The sequence below is a fragment of the Dama dama genome, chromosome 31 (genome assembly GCF_033118175.1).
Source record: "Dama dama isolate Ldn47 chromosome 31, ASM3311817v1, whole genome shotgun sequence".
In the NCBI taxonomy this organism is placed as follows: Eukaryota; Metazoa; Chordata; class Mammalia; order Artiodactyla; family Cervidae; genus Dama; species Dama dama.
Genome location: NC_083711.1, coordinates 26,614,494 through 26,636,388, shown reverse-complemented (window position 1 = coordinate 26,636,388; position 21,895 = coordinate 26,614,494). Strand labels below are relative to the sequence as shown.

At 39.4% G+C, this 21,895-nt stretch overlaps 1 protein-coding gene across 4 annotated transcripts in view; it reads left to right on the top strand.

Annotated features, from left to right (window-relative positions):
• The first annotated feature begins 770 nt into the window (after positions 1 to 770).
• USP25 (ubiquitin specific peptidase 25) overlaps positions 771 to 21,895 on the top strand; it is a 155,533-nt gene continuing 134,408 nt past the window's right edge. Inside the window, exon 1 of one of the 4 annotated variants that reach the window (XM_061134150.1) lies at positions 771 to 921. In XM_061134150.1, the coding sequence (XP_060990133.1) occupies positions 877 to 921 (45 nt within the window). In that variant the 5' untranslated portion in view covers positions 771 to 876. The remainder of the gene's footprint in view (positions 922 to 21,895) is intronic. The other 3 variants (XM_061134151.1, XM_061134153.1, XM_061134152.1) reach the window with 3 other exon arrangements.

Sequence of the window (21,895 nt, the reverse complement as noted above, 5' to 3'; positions counted from 1 at the left end):
AGTTTACTGCTTATGAAATTCCTAGAAAGGGCTGGGGAGAGGACCAGAGACTCAGAAAGAAGCAGGGATTCGGGACCCATAGAGGTTTGGGGACATTCAGGGGCCTGGAGGAAAATGTTTGTCTTAGAGGGATTCGGAAATCCGACAAATTCTGGGCACGGAGAAGCACGATGCCCTCGGGCCTTGGCTTGGAGCATCGCGGAGCCGCGGGTACGCGTCGCGCAACCTGCCGCAGGGGCGGCTCCGAAGCCGGGCCCGCGTGGCGCTAGCTCGCCCCACCCGCTGGGACTCCGGGACGGGGGGCGGGGCTCCGAAGCGGCCCCGCCTCCCACCCCGCCGCCCCGCGGGGTCACAATGTAGGGTTAGGGCGGCCGGAGGGCGGGGCTTGGCGGGGGAGGAGCCGCCAGGAGGGGGCGGTAACGGCGGTTGAGGGACGGGAGGGGAGGGGAGGGGAGGAGTTGCGGTGGGAGGAGGACAACGCCATTCTGGCCGGCCGCTCCCTCTGTCCCCTTTCCCTTCCCCGCAGTGGCCCGCGAGCCGCCAGCGGAGGAGCGCGCGCGCGCGCGTGACGCGTCCGGGCTTGCTAGCGCCCTCCCGCCCCCCAGCGTCCACCGCCCGCTCATGGCCCGGGCCGCGGCCGCCGAGCCGCGCTGAGGCGGGCCGCGCGGAGTCGTGGGGCGGCCGCCGTGGCCCTCGGTGTCCGCGCCTCGCCGCCAGCCTGAGGTGCCCGCGCACGCCGGCCACCGTCGCCTTCGCGCCTGGCTGGCGGGGGCGCTGTCCTCGCCGGCCGTCCGCGCCGCTCCCTGGAGCTCGGCGGAGCGTGGCAGTCAGGGCCAGCGGAGGCTCGGGGAGCCGGACGCCGGCGCGGCCGGGGCCATGACCGTGGAGCAGAACGTGCTGCAGCAGAGCGCGGCGCAGAAGGTGAGGAGACCCGGCCCCGCTCCTCCGCCCGAGGTGCCGCCCTCCCCCGCCGCGGCCGGGACCTCCCCGCCGCCCCGGCCTCCGCGGCCCCAGCTTTCCCCGCGCCGCCGTCCCCCGCCCCTGCCCGCTTTGGGGGCGTCGCGCCCAGTTCCGGTCAGCGTGTGGAAAGCGGGGTGTAGTTAGCGGGTTTCAGTCCACTTCCTTCTTGCCAATTGTTTTCCTGTAACCGGCGGTGCCGGGTATTTGTTGAGCGCGACCTCACATTCCTACACTCCTCTATATGACTTCCTAATTAAACTTTATCTTCCTCGTCCTTTTTTATTTTTTAAGAAAAAGGAGTAGCCGGTTGTCATCCCTTGTGAACCCAGTTTTCTTTCCAAGACAGGAGCCTTCCAGGTCTGCCCTTTTGCAAAAGAGTCTCCACCGGAATTGAGTTGCTTGTCTGGCGGGGCAGGTACAGGAACCAGGTGGACTCAATGTAAAAGTAGAGGATTTGGTTGGTTCCTTTTTCTTTCTTTTTGTTCTTTTTTTTTTTAAATATAGAAACTGTCTCTTAAGAAGGAGACCTTTCTGGCCATGCTTATTTCAGGTATATTTTGTCCCCTAAGTTTGACCTTGTTCCATCCTCACCGTTTACTCTTGCCTCGGTCACACGTTAAAAAGGTTGCTCCCTTAAAAAAAAGAAAAAGAAAAAAACTTGGTTTGTGAAGCTTCAAATCTTTTCCATTAAGTATACTTAAGTGAGAGATGGTACTTTTCCCCCCTCGATTTTGCTTTCAGAATCTCAAGTGCACTATCACGAATTGCACCATATCCTGGAGAGTCGTTTGCTATGGCTTAATTTTTTGGGAGGGGGTTATTGGTGTGAAAAAGATTTTGGGCAAAAGGAAAACATTACTTTCCTCGTCTTGAAATTATGGTGGTGACCAGGGTTTACTGTGAAAAGCTGCTAGAACTGTTCGATTTTTCTGGGGGAGTAGTGTGAATGCCCCACCCTGTGGTGTTGATATCAGTAGTTTTTTGGCATCATTATATCGTACCTGTGCTTGATTTTAGAATAAGGCCTACTGTCATAAAATAGGCTGTGTATACTCACAGCATGCTAAGTTTTTGCTTTGAGATATTTTTAGAATTTTATGGTAGTACTTGAAGTAACTGAAGATGCTCAAGAATTTTGGAAATCGAGCATACTACATTGTTATTTTAGGCACCTTGGGGAAGTTGTCTTGAAACTCTTGTGTGTTAGTTAATAGTTATTGGTTAATTTGGGCGTCCCAGGTGGCTCGGTGGTAAAGAATCTGTCTGCAATGCAGAAGACTCTGGTTCGATCCCTAGGTTGGGAAGATCCCTTGGAGAAGGAAATGGCAACCCACTTCAGTATCTTTGCTTGGGAAATCTCATGGACAGAGGAGCCTGAGGGGGTTTCTGGGGTGGCATGGGGCCATGGGGTGGCAAAGAGTAGGACGCCACTTAGCAGCTAAACAAGAGTGACTGGGTTAATTTAGCAGACGCTGCAGACTGCAGTTTATTTACAGTGAAATAATCCTAGTTTTAATAATGGGAGTTTAGAACAGTTTATCTCCCAATCCCCTCCATTCTGTTTTGAATACCTTGAACTTTAGTTTTTGATGTTCAGTATGTGACAAAGTGTTAATACTTAGAGGAGGATCTTGTGGCCATAGTATACTGAGCAATATTTAGTAGGCTTGGGTTTATAGTTCTCTTCAGTGTTGAGTATTAAAGCCTTTCTTTTTTTTTCTCAAAGTGGGAAATGTAGCTCATATTTTTCACATGTCAGATTTAAACAATGGCAAAAAATCTGTGAGTTTTTTAAATTGATTTTTGACTAATGTACTTAGATAATGCAGATCTGCCCATTTCAGAGGTTTATACATAAATTTGAGTCAAGAATCAAATTACTAAAAGTGATCTTAGCCATCAAGTCCAGTTTCCTAGTTTAATGAGTCCCCTCCTTACGCAAAGGGAGTAGTTGTTAGTCTAAAATACTATCATTTTGACACTGTTTTTAGTATGTGTCGTATCATCTCGTTGAGATTGTGGACATTTTTTAGAGCAATACAGTTGGATTTATTTTTATACTTCTATCATGGTCTTTATGTATTCAAGAAACATTTAATGTGTTTGCTTGCCATATTAATATGCTGTTACTCTGTTACTCATATTAGTACTATTTTAAAATATTCATACAGATTCAAATACTTTAAACCATCTACTTCATATGAACTGACATTAAAATCCACTAAGCTAGTAACTAGGAAGTAGACTTCAAGAGTAACTAGGAAGTGAACTACTTTAGAAGAAACAAAAGTGAAACTCTTTGTTTTTAAAATGGAAACTGAATTATTAGTAAAACGAGAAGTGTCTAGTGCATATTGCATAACCGAAATTTTAGCCTATTTTCTGCTCTTTAAAAAAGTGTTGTATGCTCATGTATAATATTAGCTTCATGTGAAGAGCTATAGTCTGGTTGTTGGAACAGTTTCCTATTTTGTGAGATTGTTTTTTTTTGCTTCCCAAAGGATGTATGATTATAATTTAAAAAAAAAAAAAAAAAAGTAGCACAACACTCAGGTCTTTTTTTTTTTTTTTTTCTTTTTAAGTAGCACAAAACTCACAGGTCTTCTGTTTACCTAGAGTAGCTTGTCACAATGTACCATAAGGCAAGGGGTGTCTTTTCTTCTGATGTGTTCTTTGCTTGATTGCTCAAGTTTGGCTCTGGCAGGGGATTGTGAGATTAAGTGAAACTGCAAAGAGCTGTTTTTCTGAGGTTTAAGATGATACAGGTGAATTGGAGTTGGCAGCAGATTAGCTAAGGTTAAGTCCTGTCATAATTTTGGTCTTGAATGTGTATATTTGGTCTTTCTGCTTGATATTTACCTGAAGGATTCTCATCTCAGAAATTTGGTTCATTGATTCAGGTCCCAAAAGAGAATTCTTTAGGACAGCAATAAAAGGCATTCTCCCAGAGACTAGATTAATTTGAAGAGCTGTGAGCTGGATTCTATTTACATTAACTGTATTCTCCTGAGTTGAATAAAAAAAAAAATTTTTTTTGGCCTTTTTTGTTTCACCCTAGGGCTTAAAACAGCTCCTTGCACATAGTTCAGTTTAGTTGCTTAGTCTTGTCTGACTCTTTGCAACCCCATGGACTGCAGCACGCCAGGCTTCCCTGTTCATCACCAACTCCCAGAGCTTGCTCAAACTCATGTCCGTCGAATCAGTGATGCCATCCAACCATCTCATCCTCTGTCATTCCCTTCTCCTTCTGCCTTCAATCTTTCCCAGCATCAGGGTCTTTTCCAGTGAGTCAGTTCTTTGCATCAGGTGGCCAAAGTATTGGAGTTTCAGCTTCAACATCAGTCCTTCCAATGAATATTCAGGACTGATCTCCTTTAGGATGGACTGGTTGCACATAGTAGGCTTCAGTAAATATTTGATGAATGAAATAAAGAGTGAGTGCTTTCTAAAAGGAATGCAAACTGCAGGGGTTATTTTAGTTCCTTAACTGAATCTCACAATTTAATATGATGAGAAACAGTTAAGAGCTTCATTGGTGGCACTAATGGTAAAGAACCTGCCTGCCAATTTAGGCAACATCAGAGATGTGGGTTCCATCCCTGGGTCGGGAAGATCCCCTGGAGGAGGGCATGGCAACCCACTCCAGTATTCTTGCCTGTAGAATCCCATGGACAAAGAAGCATGGCGGGCTACATACAGTTCGTAGGGTCACACAGAGTCAGACACGACTGAAGTGACTTAGTGCACATGCAGAAACAATGAAAGCTGGAAATTGTGGACATCTGTTAGAATATTGGCAGTGTAGTGAAAGACTAGGATGTGGGTTGATCTCAATCCCTTTCCATGACCTTGGGCAAGTCATTAAATGCCTCTGAATCTACTTTTAAAGCCTTGAAGATAGATGATTAAATATGAGCAACTTTTTTAGGTCTGAGTGTTTAGTGAAGCTAAGCATGTGTTTATTCCAGACAGAGAGGATAAAAAAGAGAAAGAGGATAGAGGCAGAAGGAATCTTATGGATCAACAGTCAGCTTTCATTTAATTATATTGGGGGTTAGGTGGGAAGGAAGTCACAGACTAACCAAATTAAGAGTTGAAACTTGAAAAATAATACAAGCTGAATTCTGGGTAAATTTCTTAGTTACAATAATGTATTTCTAATTTAGGAATTGTCTAAAGTTATAGAATGTTCAATGGAAGGACTGATGTTGAAGCTAAAACTCCAATACTTTGGCCACCTGATGCGAAGAGTTGACTCATTTGGAAAGAACCTGATGCTGGGAAAGATTGAAGGGGAGAGGAGAAGGGGACGGCAGAGGATGAGATTGTTGGGTGGCATCACCGACTCGATGGACATGAGTTTGCGTAGACTCTGGGAGTTGGTGATGGACAGGGAGGCCTGGCGTGCTGCAGTCCATGGGGTTGCAAACAGTTGGACACAACTGAGCAACTGAACTGGAAGTTACAAAAATACAGCATTTAAAGAGACAGTTAACCGTATATAAAAGTATATAAAACCGTATATAAAAGTTACAGCATTTAAAGAGACAGTTAACCGTATATAAATCACTGTAAACATTATATAAAATGGACATTCTTTAGTATTAAATGGTTGGTTATCTTGTTATTAGCATAAGACTTGGTTTACTGAGACAGCAGGCTCCAGCTGCTTATTCCCCTTTTACTCCTTTCCTTTCTTACCTAGTTTTGACTTCTATACTAAGGTTGTATCCCATTGTCTTAATGAATTTTCATTAGTTCTAATATTCTGATAGTCTTGCAATATTCTTTGTACGCAGCCCATATCATTTGCAAATAATTATCATTCTGACCTCCTCTTTGTCAATTTTGGCACCTCTTTTTTCATATCTTATTATTTTAGCTAAGATTACAGAATACTACTAGGATCAATAGTAGGGTCTGTAATGTATTGTTTCATTGTAATATGAAATGTCCTTGTAGTTACAAGTTTTTTAAATGCTTTGAAATCAGATTTAGATGTTGACTCTTTATCAAATATCTTTTTTTCTTTTTTTGGCAACAACTGATGGTGATATTTTATAAGCACAATTGTAATGGATAACATGTAACATATTTACTACGTACTATGTTAAGAAAGAGTGCAAAGAATTTTATAACTTCTTTTCAACTTCATCTTCCCAACCACTTTTTTAGGTAGACACTTTTTTTACTTTCATGTCCTGGTTGAGGAAAAAGTATTAGAGAACTAAAGCAACATTTCATTGTTAGTGTATGTTGAGGGTGGGCTTTAAACTGTGAGACTCAGGGGCTTCTGCCATTAATCATTCATCTGTATTGCTTTCTGGCTCGCGATTAGTCCTGATGCCTCAGAATTCATCACTAAATTTTAATCTAAAAATCAGATTCTTCATTTTTAAATGAGATTTGTTACAAGGTTTGTTTTTATATGTGTATGGGCTACTAAGATTAGCTCATACAAAGATTAGAAAGCTTTTTTTGTTTTTTCCTACGCTTTTGGAATTGTTTAGTGTAGCATTAAGTTAAATCAGTCAAAATTTGGAGCATTTAACTCTTTTTGCTCTTTCAACCTAAGTACTTGTTTCTTTGAAGTTTTGATGACTGTGACTCTCATTAGGCTGACTGCTTTATTTAAAGCACGTTTTAGTTATGCTTTCCAAATTTTGGCTAGTATCTTAAAATGTTTTTCTTTCATTATTTAAAAATATTTTTTGTTTTACTTTTTTTGTTGAACTTAAAAAGTTGTTGGTTTTTAGTTTTGAAACATTCTGTTTAGAGAATATGATTTGTAACAGTTTTAGAAATTTATTAAGAATTTCTTATGACTAAGCACATGAGGTTTTTAATGATCATGTGAAAAGAATATGTATTTTTTCAGTTATAGAGTTCTGTATATATCACATGAGCACTTAGAGTGTGATTTGAATTTCATGGTTTTATCTTTATATCTTCTGAGCAAGATTGATGTCTCTACTTTTAATGTAATTTCATCAAATTATCTTTGTATTTCTAATGGATCTAATGTAAATTTGTGATTTTGCTGGTCGTTTAGTAAGATTTCATCATATATATAGTGATAACATGTCTAATCTTTTTTATTGCCATCTGATTTTCATTTATTTAAAGAGCTTTTTCTTCTCTTTAAATTTCAAACAAATATATTTAACATGTTTTTGTGTAATTAATAGTTTTCTCTCCTTCCCTGTGCTCTCAATAAGACTGCTTAGCATATTTTTTCTTACATCTTTCTTGAGTTTATTGGAATAACATGGAATGGTAATTTTAAATGATTTTTAAAATTTTTACAATGTACTCTACGTCAAAAATGTTATTTTACTCAATTGTGTTACATATTAGTAGCTAGTAAATTTTTTTAATATATGTATTTAGATGTTTAATTTTAGCTATGCTTTTCTGTGTAGTTTAATGCTGTTTGACTTTTTTTTGGTAGATAATTTAACTTTCTGTGTGTGTGTTCTTAGTCTTGTAGGACTCTCTATATAAGAGATTATAAGATTTCCTCTTTGGTTTTAGAATTCAGAAATTTGTGTGTGTGTGTATTTTTAACCATCCTGACAAAAATTTTTGATCTGAAAACTATAGTGTTCTTCTCAGGAAAAAGATATATATTTAAAAGTTACTACTGTTACTCTATTCCATTTTTCTTCCTGCTCTGAAACTACATTATTTGAATATTAGATACCATTCATCTCTCTATCTTGCTTCAGATTTCATTTTATATTTTTTTCTATTCCTTTGCTCTATGTGCTAGAAAACTTCTTGCTCTGTCTAAAATTATTATTTTTGTATGCCAGTTCTGTATTTGCTTCCTTCATAAGTGGTCAGATACTTTTTGTCAGGTTTGTTTTAATTATATTCTAGTTGATTCTGAAGTACACATCATGGAATTAATCATAAACGTTGGATCATGATCAGCTATCAGCGCCCATGTTTTCATTTACTTATGAAATAGCGTATTAATCTTTGATGAGAAGCACACATTGAACCCACTGTTTAAAGCAAAAGTGAGAACTTTGAAAGTAACCTATATCTATCCATATAGTCCCCTCACCCCATCCCTCTATTTTCATTTGAGATTGTAATCAGCTTGAATCCTGTGTTCCTTCCCTCTTTGATTTCCTTTTTATTGCCTCTCTGATTCCAAAGGCACATATTTTTAAATTTTAGTTGTTTTAACTTTGGAAACTTTTTTTACCTTGCTATATAAATGAAATTTAGGTGTATGATAATAAGAGTTTTAAAAGTTGTGTTTACAATATCTGGACCTTATACTATCTGCACTTAATTTTTGTGCCTGATGTGTTAGGGATCCAATTTAATTTTCATTCTGTGTATGATTTTTTTGTTGTTAATCTTACCTTATTGAAAAGTTAATGCTCTCGCCCACTGAACTGACATACCATCTTTGTCATATGTAAAAGTTTTGTGGAAAATGCTTTTTTATTTTCCCCCTTTGCTGTTTTGTTCCATGGTTCATTTTGTGAATACCATCCTGTCTTCATTGTTAAGACTTCATAATAATCTCTGTACTGAAAAAATAAGTTTGCTCTTCTTCTTTCAATGTGCTTTGGTCCTTTATCTTCCTTAGAAAGTTTAGAATAATTTTACCAAGTTCTCTGAAAAACCCTGTTTGAGTTTGTTGTTGTTTTCTTTTTTTTAAGCAATTTTATTGACTCTGCAGACCAATTTGGAACTATTAACATCTTTTATGATGTTGAGTCTTTCTATCCATGAACAGGACGTACTTTTTTTTTTTTTTAAGCTCTACTTTAATATTTTTGTTGTTTAGTTGCCAAGTCATGTCCAACTCTTTTTCGACCCCATGGGCTGTAACCCGCCAGGCTCCTTTGTCCATGAGATTTCCCCGGGCGAGAGTACTGGAATGGGTTGCTATTTACTTCTCCAGGGGATCTTCCTGATCCAGGGGTTAAACTTGCGTCACCTGCATTGCAGGTGGATTCTTTACCACTAAGCCACCTTAAATCTTTAATATTTTTTACTTGGTTTATGATTTCTGCAATAGAATTCATGTACATTATTTGCCCTATATAGTTGATACTTTCCAGTAACAATATTATAATGTGCTTTAAAATGTTTGTTATTTGTTACTGGTGTGTATGAATGCAACTGACTTTCATAGATTGATTTCATATCTAGCCACTTGGCTAAAACTTTTTCTGATTTTTTTTCAGAGATGCTTTTGGATTTTTTTTATATAAAGATCATGTAAATAAATCATGACAGTTGTATTTTTATTTACGATTTTTATGCTCATAATTCATTTTTTCTTGTATTAAGTAAGACGTCTGATAAATGTTTAGAAGTGATGATGGTGGATGTTTCTATTTTATTGCTAATTTTAAAAGGACAGTTCTTACTTTGGTACCTGATATACTACTACTTCTTTTTTTAGATTAAAGTTTTGTTTCTTTTTGGTTGCGCAGGGTCTTTGTTGCTGTTCTTGAGCTTCCTCTAGCTGTGGCTGTAAGTTGGGGCTCCTCTTGGTTGTGGAGCACGGGCTTCTAGGCATATAGGATTCAGTGCTTGCGGCACGACGGCTCAGTAGTTGTGGTGCACAGGCTTAGTTGCTCTGCGGCATGTGAACTCTTTCCAAACCAGGGATCAAACCCAAGTCCCCTGCATTGGCCACCAGGGAAGAATGGTACTTTCTTGGGCATATACATAACTGTTGTAAGGTATTGCTACATGGTTATTCAGAGTGATTGTACCTTCCCATCAGGAATGTATGAGAGTTTCAGTTGTCTATATCTTTGTAACAGTGTTATCAACTTTTATATGTTAGCAATTTTAGTAAGTAGTGGTACTTCATTGTGGTGTCAGTATATATTTCCCAGTTGTGGTTTTGAACACCTTTTTATGTGCTTATTGGCTATTTTTTGGATGATTTTTAAGTATTTCTCATATATTATTCAGGTTTACATTCTCACAGGATCAGCAATAACAAAAGCTACTTATTTTTCGAAGTCTGAATATGGCAAAAAAGTTAAAGATGTCCCCAGAGGTAAAAACATTTAGGGGCCTGGTGACTCAGATGGTAAAATGTCTGCCTACAATGCGGGAGACCTGGGTTTGATCCCTGGGTGGGGAAGATCCTCTGGAGAAGGAAATGGCAACCCACTCTGGTACTCTTGCCTGGAAAATCCCATGGGAGAAGCCTGGTAAGCTACAGTCCTTGGGGTTACAAAGAGTCGGACACAACTGAGTGACTTGACTTTACTACTGTATGCTTATAAAGCAAAGTGAAGTTGCACAATTTTTCCTTCACTTTATATTTTTTCTAGTAATGCCTCATAAAAAGGCTCCCTGCTAAAGAATGAAAAGCCTTTTCTTCTTCATGCCTCAAACTAACACCAAATTAATCTCTTTATTAATTAATTGCACACAAAATAATAATATGCTGTCTATTTTGTTCCATAGGGTACAGAAATACTTTCACATTGTAGTTGGCTTGGAAGTTTGGAGAGAATTTGGGGTACCAGTGATGGGGTGGGATGAACTGTTGACAGGTAAACAATTAAGCAGAGAAAGACGTTTCTTATGGTTTTTGGTCCATGTGGGAACAAGACAGAAGAGTAGCTTGTCTTGAACTAGAAACTTCTTATTTATTGGGTTTTTGTTGGTGTTGTCCAGCTTGGAAGTGGGTTTTTTGGGCTGAGTGGCACTAGCTTTGAAGGCAGGATTGACTGTGGAGCTGAGAGCTAGATCCTAGGTAGAGAGGAAGGATGTGGGAGAGGAGTACGGAGAGAGGGACCAGGAATGAAGGACCATTAGTGGCCAGGATCTGATGCTGTGCTTGTACTAATGTGAGAACCAACCATACACTTGCACATACACAAGTTTATGCATCATCATTTGAACCAGAGCGCATGCAGAATCAAATGTCACCTTTCTTTGAGATGGAGCTACAGAAACAAGCTTGGGCTAGGGTATGTGTCTTTTTGTATCCTCCATGGAGGCCTCTGAGCTGGTCTTGGCACTTCAGAAAGAGGACCCCTGAAGTCTTCCCGGAAGGCTTTAAAGAAAGGCTTTGGGTCAAGACAGGGCCAAGGAAGAGCGTTGAAAAGAAATTGGCCTCAGTCCACTGCCTCAGGTCTAAAATGACCAGTTTGGGAGGGAAGAAGGAGCTTTCTGCGCAGGCCTCCTGGGGTTATGAACTCTGTTCTCATTGCTCCATACAGATTCTAAGAACTGAATTCCAGACTTCTTCCCTATTGGGCTGGGATTTCAAGTTGGTAATAAAACTGCAGAACTAATACAACTGATTATTTCCATTCCTGCTAGTGGCTTCACAGGGAGGGCACCAGTGCATCTGAGTGTATTAGGCTGCAGTGGGGTAGAGAAGGCAGCATATGAGCATATTTGGTGGTACATTTATAGTTATGAACCATTAACCATTCTAGTGTTGATAGGTTAATTGGTTATCTTTTTATATGTTTATGAACCATTGTTTTTTTTCCTGTGGAATTCACATTTGTTTCTGGTTGTTTGGGTGGTGGGAGAGGGAGTTGTTTTATTTCTTCCTTTTTGATTTGAAGGAATTCTTTATAGTTTAGATACTACTTTTTCCCTCAATTTACATATTTTGCAGATTCTTTTTCCATTTTCAGCATTTTTCTTGCTCCCTTTATGTTGTTCTTCCATGAATAGGAGTCCATTTTGATTTAATCTCATATGTAATTCAGTTCAGTTCAGTCACTCAGCTGTGCCCAACTCTTTGCGACTCCATGGACTGCTGCAGCACGCCAGGCCTCCCTGTCCATCACCAACTCCCGGAGTTTATTCAAACTCATGTCCATTAAGTCAGTGATGCCATCCAACCATCTCATCCTCTGTTTTCCCCTTTTCCTCCCGCCTTCAATCTTAACTAGTATCAGGGTCTTTGCAAATGAATCAGTTGTTCCCATCAGGTGGCCAAAATATTGGGAGTTTCAGCTTCAGCATCAGTTCTTCCAATGAATATTCAGGACTGATTTCTTTAGGATAGACTGGTTGGATCGCCTTGCAGTCCAAGGGATTCTTAGGAGTCTTCTCCAACACCACAGTTCAAAAGCATCAAATCCAGTGCTCAGCTTTCTTTATAGTCTAACCCTCATATCCATACACGACTACTGGAAAAACTATAGCTTTGACTAGGTGGACCTTTGTTGACAAAGTAATGTCTCTGCTTTTTAATATGCTGTCTAGGTTGGTCATAACTTTTCTTCCAAGGAGCAAGTGTCTTTTAATTTCATGACTGCAGTCACCACCTGCAGTGATTTTGGAGCCCCCAAAGATAAAGTCAGCCACTGTTTCCAATGTTTCCCTATCTATTTGCCATGAAGTGATGGGACCGGATGCTGTGATCTTAGTTTTCTGAATGTTGAGCTTTAAGCCAACTTTTTCACTCTCCTCTTTCCCTTTCATCAAGAGGCTCTTTTGTTCTTCATCGCTTACTGCCATAAGGATGGTGTCATCTGCGTATCTGATGTTATTGATATTTCTCCCGGCATGGACATATTTTCATGTCCAGTTCTAACTGTTGCTTCCTGACCTGCATCTCCCAGCATGTCCCGGCATGGACATATTTCCATGTCCAGTTCTAACTGTTGCTTCCTGACCTGCATCTCCCGGCATGTCCTGGCATGGACATATTTCCATGTCCAGTTCTAACTGTTGCTTCCTGACCTGCATATAGGTTTCTCAAGAGCAGGTCAGATGGTCTGGTATTCTCATCTCTTTCAGAATTTTCCACAATTTATTGTGATCCACATAGTCAAAGGCTTTGGCATAGTCGATAAAGCAGAAATAGATGTTTTTCTGGAACTCTCTTGCTTTTTCGATGATCCAGCAGATGTTGGCAATTTGATCTCTGGTTCCTCTGCCTTTTCTAAAACCAGCTTGAACATCTGGAAGTTCACAGTTTACGATTGCTGAAGCCTGGCTTGGAGAATTTTGAGCATTACTTTACTAGCATGTGAGCTGAGTGCAATTGTGCAGTAGTTTGACATTCTTCGGCATTTCCTTTCTTTGGGATTGGAATGAAAACTGACCTTTTCCAGTCCTGTGGCCACTGCTGAGTTTTCCAAATTTGCTGGCATATTGAGTGCAGCACTTTCACAGCGTCATCTTTCAGGATTTGAAATAGCTTAACTGGAATTCCATCACCTCCACTAGCTTTGTTCATAGTGACGCTTTCTAAGGCCCACTTGATTTCACATTCCAGGAGGGTGGGATACTATTGAACAGTGTGATTACTGCTTTTGCAGACACCATGGGACAGTATTGTTATACTGGAGGAATTATTGCATTCTAATTATTGCCATCTCCCTTAAGAGTTGTTGAATTTTGTTGTGGTGAAGGTTTCAGATCTTTTTGAGTGTGCTGCCAAAAATGCTTAGTATTTAAACACGTACTACAAACACAGGGAAGTTGAGAATTGATGGGTAAGAAGACATTAGCAAGTAGGCCTAGGTATGGGCAAGGTTTTTGTAAGCTTGTCAGCTTTTGCTGTGTATTTTCAGTACATATATTTAAAGTATTTACATTTGGGCTATACAACATAGTAAAGTTTGGTTGCTAATACCATAGACTGTGTTTACTTAATTGTAGGAGTTTTCAAGGTTTAGTCTTTGGTTTTCTGCCTTCTACTTTGCAAGCTTTGAGTGTTTATGTAATTTGTCATTTGTATATGTTGATTACTACCAAATTTGTATTTTCAAAATGATTTAAATTTTTCACCCTCACATAAACTCTTATTTCAAGGTTTCAATTGCCTTTTTACTTTTCTGCTTAGATATCCAGCTATCTCTTATGATCACGTCTGTCCATTCATTTATTCTTTGTTTTAAGCAGATAGGTATAAATAATGCACTGTAAAATGGCTTACAGTTTGGTGGTGGTGGGAGCCAGACATGCATACATTATGTTAGAAGGTAAGTGACGCATATGGAGCTTCGCTTGTGGCTCAGGCAGTAAGAGTCTTACTGCCGTGCAGGAGTCCTGAGTTCAGTCCCTGGGTTGAGAATATTCTCTGGAGAAGGGAATGGCCTCTCAATCCAGTTTTCTTGCCTGGAGAATTCCAAGGACAAAGAAGCCCGTTGGGCTGCAGTCCATGGGATCCTGAAGAGTCAGACATGACTGAGCGACTGATGCTTTTACTTCTTTCTTTAAGTGAAGTATGTACAAGATATATACAGGCCCAAGGAGAGGATCTAAGAACAGGAAAGACCTCACAGAGAAGGTGATGTTGAAGATGTATAGGGAGATGGATGATATCATTTGAAGCAAAGAGAAGTCCATGAGCAGAACAAACAAAACAATTTGGTGCCTTGGTGTACCTACAGGTAGCAGGCTGGCTGTGGTGTAATGCTCTCTGGCTGCTCCTTCCTCTCATCCTTATCCCCTGGCAACCTAGGATTCAATTCTTTAAGTCTGTGAGTCTGCTTCTGTTTTGTGAATAAGTTAAATGCAATGTCTGTTGTATATTTTTAGGCTTTTTTTTTTTTTTTTAAATCTAAACGAAACAGTGAAAGATTAAATAAATATTTAGTCTTTTCCTTGGTTTTTGCCACAGAAATTTGCTGTCTTTTGTATGCTAATGAGATAACTCCTGGGGGGACTAGATTGCTTCAGGATGGGGGCTGTGCCTCAGAAAAACCACTATGATTAGAGCCCACTCCCCTGTCCAAGGAGGAAAGAGGGACTAGAGATTGAGTCCAGCCACCAGTAGCCAATGATTTAATGCATCATGCCTACATAATGAAGTCTCTAGTGCCTTCTACATTTCTAGTAAGTGCTCAATAAGTGGTGGTTCTAAGAAAAAACTAGCCATATATGGTTAATTTCCCTCTTCCTGATTGTTTTTGAGACTTCTCTCTTAAAAATACAGAATTGTATCATTAATATATTATGAGAATACCAAAAATGCTTTTAAGGAAGTTGATTGTATGAGTAAGAGTCCAGTTAGGACATAGAAACTACACAGTAATATGAACGGGGAAAGTTTAATACAAAGCAGTATTGACTAGTAACAAATGATAAAGTGTTATCATTTGAGTTATCATTTAAAGAACTCTAAAGAATAGAGGAAGAAGTACGTTTGGGAGTGGTCTCACCGAGCCCCGAGACTGAGATTCACTTCTTATTGAAGAAGCTATGATTGAAGCCTGGTGGATTGAGGACATGTGTGCTGAGGTGCTGGAGCCTGGACGCTTATGTAAATGACTCTTTTATTGGTCCGGGAAAGAAAGTGGTATAGAGCACATGCTTTATTAAACCTAGCCGTATATCTAGAATAATGCAGTTTCTAATAGTCAATAGTGAAAGTGTTAATGGCTCATTCGTGTCCTACTCTTTGCAACCCCATGGTCTGTCCATGGGATTCTCCAGTCAAGAATACTGGAATGGGTTGCCATTCCCTTCTCCAGGGGATCTTCCTGACCCAGGGATCAAACCCTCATCTCCTGCATTGCAGGCAGATTCTTTACCATCTGAGCTACCAGGGAAGTTCAGTCAATAGGATGTACTATATTTGTAATTAGGATGACCAAATACTGTATTTGTTTTAAGGAATTGTTTGTGACACATAGAGCTGCTAGGAGTTATGTGGTATTCTAGTTTGAAACTTCTACTTAGAGCATGATAATTTGCTATATTAGTATAAGGGATTTTATTTTTGGACTGAAAATTAATAAAAAGATTTTTAAGTACAGAAACCAAGAGATGCACAAAGATTTAATTGGACAAGGGAGAGATATATTAGGAATCAGTCAAATCATTAGCATCAAAAACAAGTTAAAGATACACTTGATTTAAACTAGAGATCGCAGTTCACAGATACAATTTGATTCATGAAATGTGGGTTTGTTTACCCACATTTTCCAGAATATAGGCATTCTAAGTTAAAAACACACTGTTCTAAAAGATTTTGCAAGTTGGGTTTTTGTAACTCTAAATGCATGTTCCCATAGAAACTATGTTTCATGGTATTAGATTATTGTTTGGCCTAGAAATGTATTTAACTCTGTGTGAACTTAGCTATCACTCTGGGTCAGGAAGATCCCCTGGAGTAGGAAATGACTATCCACTTCAGTATTCTCACCTGGAGAATCCCATGGACAGAGGAACCTGGTGGGCTACAGTATGTGGGGTCACGGAGAGTTGGACATGACTTAGTGACTAAGCACTCACACACAAAACAGTATATTTGGGAAAAACTGTTTAGCTTCTAATTCTGTTGCATATCTTCTGTCTGCCAGTTAATAAGGATGGAGGATTCTCTTCAGGGCATGGACATCATGCAGATGTTAGGCTGGTTAAAGGGCTGCAGTAGGGGTGTGAACTCTGAAGGGAGGAACGATGGAAACATTTATTGAGGATGAGCAAAGTATTTCATTTCTTCACCTTATTCTTTTTTTTTTTTTTTTTTAAGATTACATAATGCTTAAGATTGTAGATCTGGATTCTATAAAAACGTGGGAAAAGACTTTAAATTCAGAATTTCTGGCATTTCTAAGGCTAAATGTAAATAGTGAAGAATACAAAAAGCATACTTTTAGATTTATACATCCATAAAAGTATGTGATTCTTTTAATACTGAAGTTTTGTTAACCCAAAAAGATTAAGATGAACCTTAATTCTATGGTAGTAGAAAATAAAGATATCACAACTATTTTTTAGATTAATATGTAGATTATTTGAATTTGGAAATTTCAGCAGTACTGTCCTGTACACTTCCCTTCAGGCAGGATGGACATCACCAGAACTAGGCAATAGAGCCTTCTGTGGACTTCTTGGTGCAAGGTAGCAGAGTGTAGAAAGTTTGCTGAGCATCTGGGTGTGATTTATGCGTGCTTCTGTTCCCTTCTCCACTTATTAGTTTGTGCTTCTTTGCTGTGGACGAGTTCAAGCCCTGTGAGGCTTACTCCGGTTCACCTCTGCAGACTGGTTTTCATTTATTTGGTCCATACTTGTTGTGTTTCTACCACATGCCTCACACCGTACTACTTAGTTCCCAGGAACACAGTGACGAGGGAAATAGATGCCCTGTGTTCTCTTCCATGTAGAGTCTGATGATTAACCATTGTGTATTACTACAGTCTGTGGTCAGTGTCAGAGAAACCTCTGACCTTAACGGAAAGCAACTGAATATCCTCAGACCTTTCAATTAGGAAGCAGAATAGTATTGTGTAGACCCTGACTGGAAGAGGAAGCGCAAGAGGGGAAACCAGTGTAAGGTCAAGCTAGAAATAGCTGGGGCATGTAAAGGGTCCTTTAAGCTGTAAGAAGCATCATACTGTAGGTAAGTTCCTCAGAGAGGTCGTAGAATATTATATATGAAGAGAAATGAAAGGTTGTCATGTTGTTCCCCTTGAAATTACAGATAAAAATAAAATACAAGACTTATGAAATGAAGATTTTTTTTTCCCTTATATATCTGGTTAGAGGCAGGTTTGGGTCTTACAATGAGCTACATGAAAGATATATTATGTACTTGAAATTATCTGTCAGTGAACTTTAAAATGTTTACCATTTGGTGCCTAGCAATGCTAATTCTGAAATTTAAGTCATGTGATTCTGAAGTTGATGAATGCTTTGTAATTTTTATCAAATTGTTTTTTTTTTTTTTTTCTTAGAAATGTTTAAAGTTTTTTTTTAGAGGTTCTTAAGAGAGTTACCATTTTTCCCCCTGAAGATGGAAACCTTTCTCTTCTTCCTTTTGCACTAAACTGTTTTATTTATATTTAGAAATTCAGTCAAAGGAACCAAAGACTGACTTATGAGTCACTCACCTCTTAACACAGAAAGCTTTCCTGCCTGTGGTCATCAGTGCTCCAGTTTTCTTGCACCACTATCAAAGTGTTTTATGTCAACATAGTAAAGGATTTTGGGGCTGAGTATTTACTTTTTGCTGCATTTTTAATCTCCAGAATCAGATACCATGGAGAAAATGTGGGAGACACATGGACTATGGAATTTGAAAAAGTAGACAATCATTTCTGCGTTTGTTCTTGTTAGTCTCTTAAATATGTTATTCATTATAAGATGAGAGTGATTTTCTAGAGGATTTGTCATGTGTGCATGTGCACATATATTATTTGAGATTACATACTAGAAGCACTTAAAACAGTCTGGCATGCAGCAAGAGCATAATAAATGTCTGTATTTTTTTTGCCTTAAGTCAGTGATCCTTTTTTGCATTTTCAAGAAGTTACACCAATGTTAAATATGCTGTAGTCTTAACATAAATGGATTTAAAACAGACCCAGTATTATATAGGATCAACAGGGGAAGGAAAGAACTCTGTGAAACACTCTGATCCATACTTTATATTGAAGTTACTGATGCCTTCTCCTTGAAGTGCACAGTACTGGATTTTACACGTAACAGGTACTTAAGGATGTCGTCCCTTAGTGAAAATAACATCAAGGAAGAAACCTGAAGGCCTGTATGGTCTTGGCTTGTTCACTTACTGATTTTTGTGGTGTTTGCAAACCGTCTAATCTCTTTGAACATTGTGTCTTGCCCTTCAGATTTAGCAGATTCAGGAGGTTACACCCTCCTCCTGACTCTTTGCGACCCCTCGAACCGCAGCACGCCAGGCCTCCCTGTCCACCACCAACTCCTGGAGTTTGCCTAAACTCGTGTCCATTGAGTCGGTGATGCCATCTAACCGTCTCATCCTCTGTTGTCCCCTTCTCCTCCTGCCCTCAATCTTTCCCAACATCAGGGTCTTTTCAGATGAGTCAGCTCTTCACATCAAGTGGCCAAAGTATTGGAGTTTCAACCTCAACATCAGTCCTTCCAACGAACACCCAGGACTGATTTCTTTTAGGATGGACTGGTTGGATCTCCTTGCAGTCCAAGGGACTCTCAAGAGTCTTCTCCAACACCACAGTTCAAAAGCATCAATTCTTCTGTGCTCAGCTTTCTTTATAGTCCAACTCTCACATCCATACAAGACCACTGGAAAAACCATAGGCTTGACTAGATGGACCTTTGTTGACAAAGTAATGTCTCTGCTTTTTAATATGCTGTCTAGGTTGGTCATAACTTTCCTTCCAAGGAGCAAGTGTCTTTTAAGTTCATGGCTGTGCAATCACCATCTGCAGTGATTTTGGAGCCCAAAAAAATAAGGTCAGCCACTGTTTCCTCATCTATTTGCCTTGAAGTGATGGGGCCAGATGCCATGATCTTAGTTTTCCGAATGTTGAGCTTTAAGCCAACTTTTTCACTCTTCTCTTTCACTTTCATAAAGAGGCTCTTTAGTTCTTCTTTGCTTTCTGTGGTAAGTATGGTGTCATCTGCATATCTGAGGTTATTGATATTTCTCCCGGCAGTCTTGGTTCCAGCTTGTGCTTCATCCAGCCCAGCATTTCTCATGATGTACTCTGCATGTAAGTTAAATAAGCAGGGTGACAATATACAGCCTTGATGTACTCCTTTTCCGATTTGGAACTAGTCTGTTGGTCCATGTCCAGTTCTAACTGTTGCTTCCTGACCTGCGTACAGGTTTCTCAAGAGGCAGGTCAGGTGGTCTGGTATTCCCATCTCTTTCAGAATTTTCCACAGTTTATTGTAATCCACACAGTCAAAGGCTTTGTCATAGTCAGTAGAGCAGAAATAGATGTTTTTCTGGAACTCTCTTGCTTTTTCGATGATCCAGCGGATGTTGGCAATTTGATCTCTGGTTCCTCTGCCTTTTCTAAAATCAGCTTGAACATCTGGAAGTTCACGGTTCATGTATTGCTGAAGCCTGGCGTGGAGAATTACTTTACTAGTGTGTGGGATGAGTGCAATTATACTGTAGTAGATAAGAAATTTATACAAAGAAGACCTCAGCTCAGAAAAGGAATTCTGGAGATGATAGTCTGTTAGGTCCACTTTGGATCCAAAGTCATTAGTCAAAGAAGAGAGAACCACATGGCAGGGCATTTTTGGTTAAGGATCAGGGTGTTTCAAGGACCAGAAGTTTGGTAAATAAGAAGATGCAGACTTTGAAATGAGACCAGGTTCTTAATCACAACAGAAATAATAGCAGCAAAAATCATAAGATTGTAGGAAATGAAGGTGCAAATTTTCAAAGATAGAAAAAAGCACAGCTGGAAGATGCCAATAACAAATAGGGAAACTTGATAGATGAGGTGGTTTCTCTTCCATAAACTTAGAATTTTCTCATTGCTTACCTCTAATGATCTTGTTCCCATTTCTTACTTAGTTAAGAAAATTCATTTACCTTTTCTTTTTTCCGCTCATCCTTCTTTCCCACCCTAATCCTTTTCATTGTTTCACTTGCGGTCAAAATTCATGAGATCAAGAACCATGCTAGACATCATGCAGCTGAATAATTTTGTTAGGATAGTTAGCTGACATTATTGTGAGAAATGGACAAAGTGCACCAAATGATAACATTTTAGATTTTGCTTTTCTCTATAAAATACTCTTATATGAGTATTCTTATTGTACTTACTTTCAGTCACCTATCACTGTAACAGACCACACCAACAGTCAGTGACATCCCAAGTATTACCTTGTTCAGACCGGTTGGTGGGGTGGCTCTTCTCATGTGGCTCATTCTCCTGGGGACAAGTGGGCTACCCCGGTGTTCTTAATGAAGTGCACGCGTTCAAGAGGACAGGCCCAGCCGTGCAAGCAGATTTCATGTCTGCGAATGTGCCGCTGATGAAAGCTTGTCTCGTGGCCGAGCCCACCATCAGTGCGGCAAGGAAATACGTTTCTGAAGCTTCAGTGTTTTGGCCATCTGATACAAACAGCTAACTCATTGGAAAAGACCCTGATGCTGGGAAAGATTGAAAGCAGAAGGAGAAGGGAGTGGCAGAGGATGAGATGGTTAGGTATCATTACCAACTCAATGGACATGAATTTCAGCAAACTCCAGAAGATAGTGGAGGACAGAGGAGCCTGGCGTGCTGCAGTCCATGGGGTCATAAAGAGATGGACATGACTTAGCCACTGAACAGCAACAACTAGTGGGAGGAAGTAAGAAGTGGCAAAGTGTTTGTGGATACAGAGATGGGGGAAGAATTGGGAGTCTAATGCAGGCTTTGTAAGCTTTTCTGGGTTTTACATTCTTTTTACATCTTACCTTGTATTCGTTAACATAGACACACACACTGTTTTTGTAATCTTAGCTTAATATGATTTAAGCTTGGCTTAATATGATTTGTAAAGATTAACTTCTATATAAATTATGTATTTGCTGTTTAAAAATACACAGTTGTTTGTTTAAATTAAACCGTGCTTCTAGGCTCATCTGTATCAAACTCATTTGAGATGCTTACTAAAAATGAAGATCCCTTAGCAGATCCAGATGCTTCTGGAATCACAGTCTCTGGGTGTGGGGCCTGGGAATCTTCTTCATTGGTAAATTTATCAGGACATTGTCTTGCACATTACAACACAGAACTTTTCGTTAGTGGAAGGATATTTGCATTGTTTCTATTCTAATTGCATTATAAATAATAGCCAGCATCATTTTTACAAGTGATTAATTTATTTGGGGTATTCAGAAATCTTTCCCTGATACACAATTGAATAATTTGCAGTTGAGGAAAATTGTATTCTGTGTAAAGGATAGGGTTTGGAGTGCTGGTGTGGGTGGTTACAAATAAGCTTGTAAAATCTTTCAAGTATTTTATGTTCACTAAAATAAAATGTTGAATTAGATAAAGAGAATTTCTGTATAATTTGTATACATCTTTAATTTGTAATGTTGGGTATTGTGGGAGTTAGTTGTGGTTCCATTGCTTGCTACTAATAATTTTTAAATAAAAGTAGAAAAGTTGACATGTCTAAAGAGAATTTTACTTTTCTCATATTTCAGCACTCTAAATTCAGCAGGTCAGTTCTTTTATTTAACTATTTTGTTTATATGACCTTTGTTCATATACCTTAT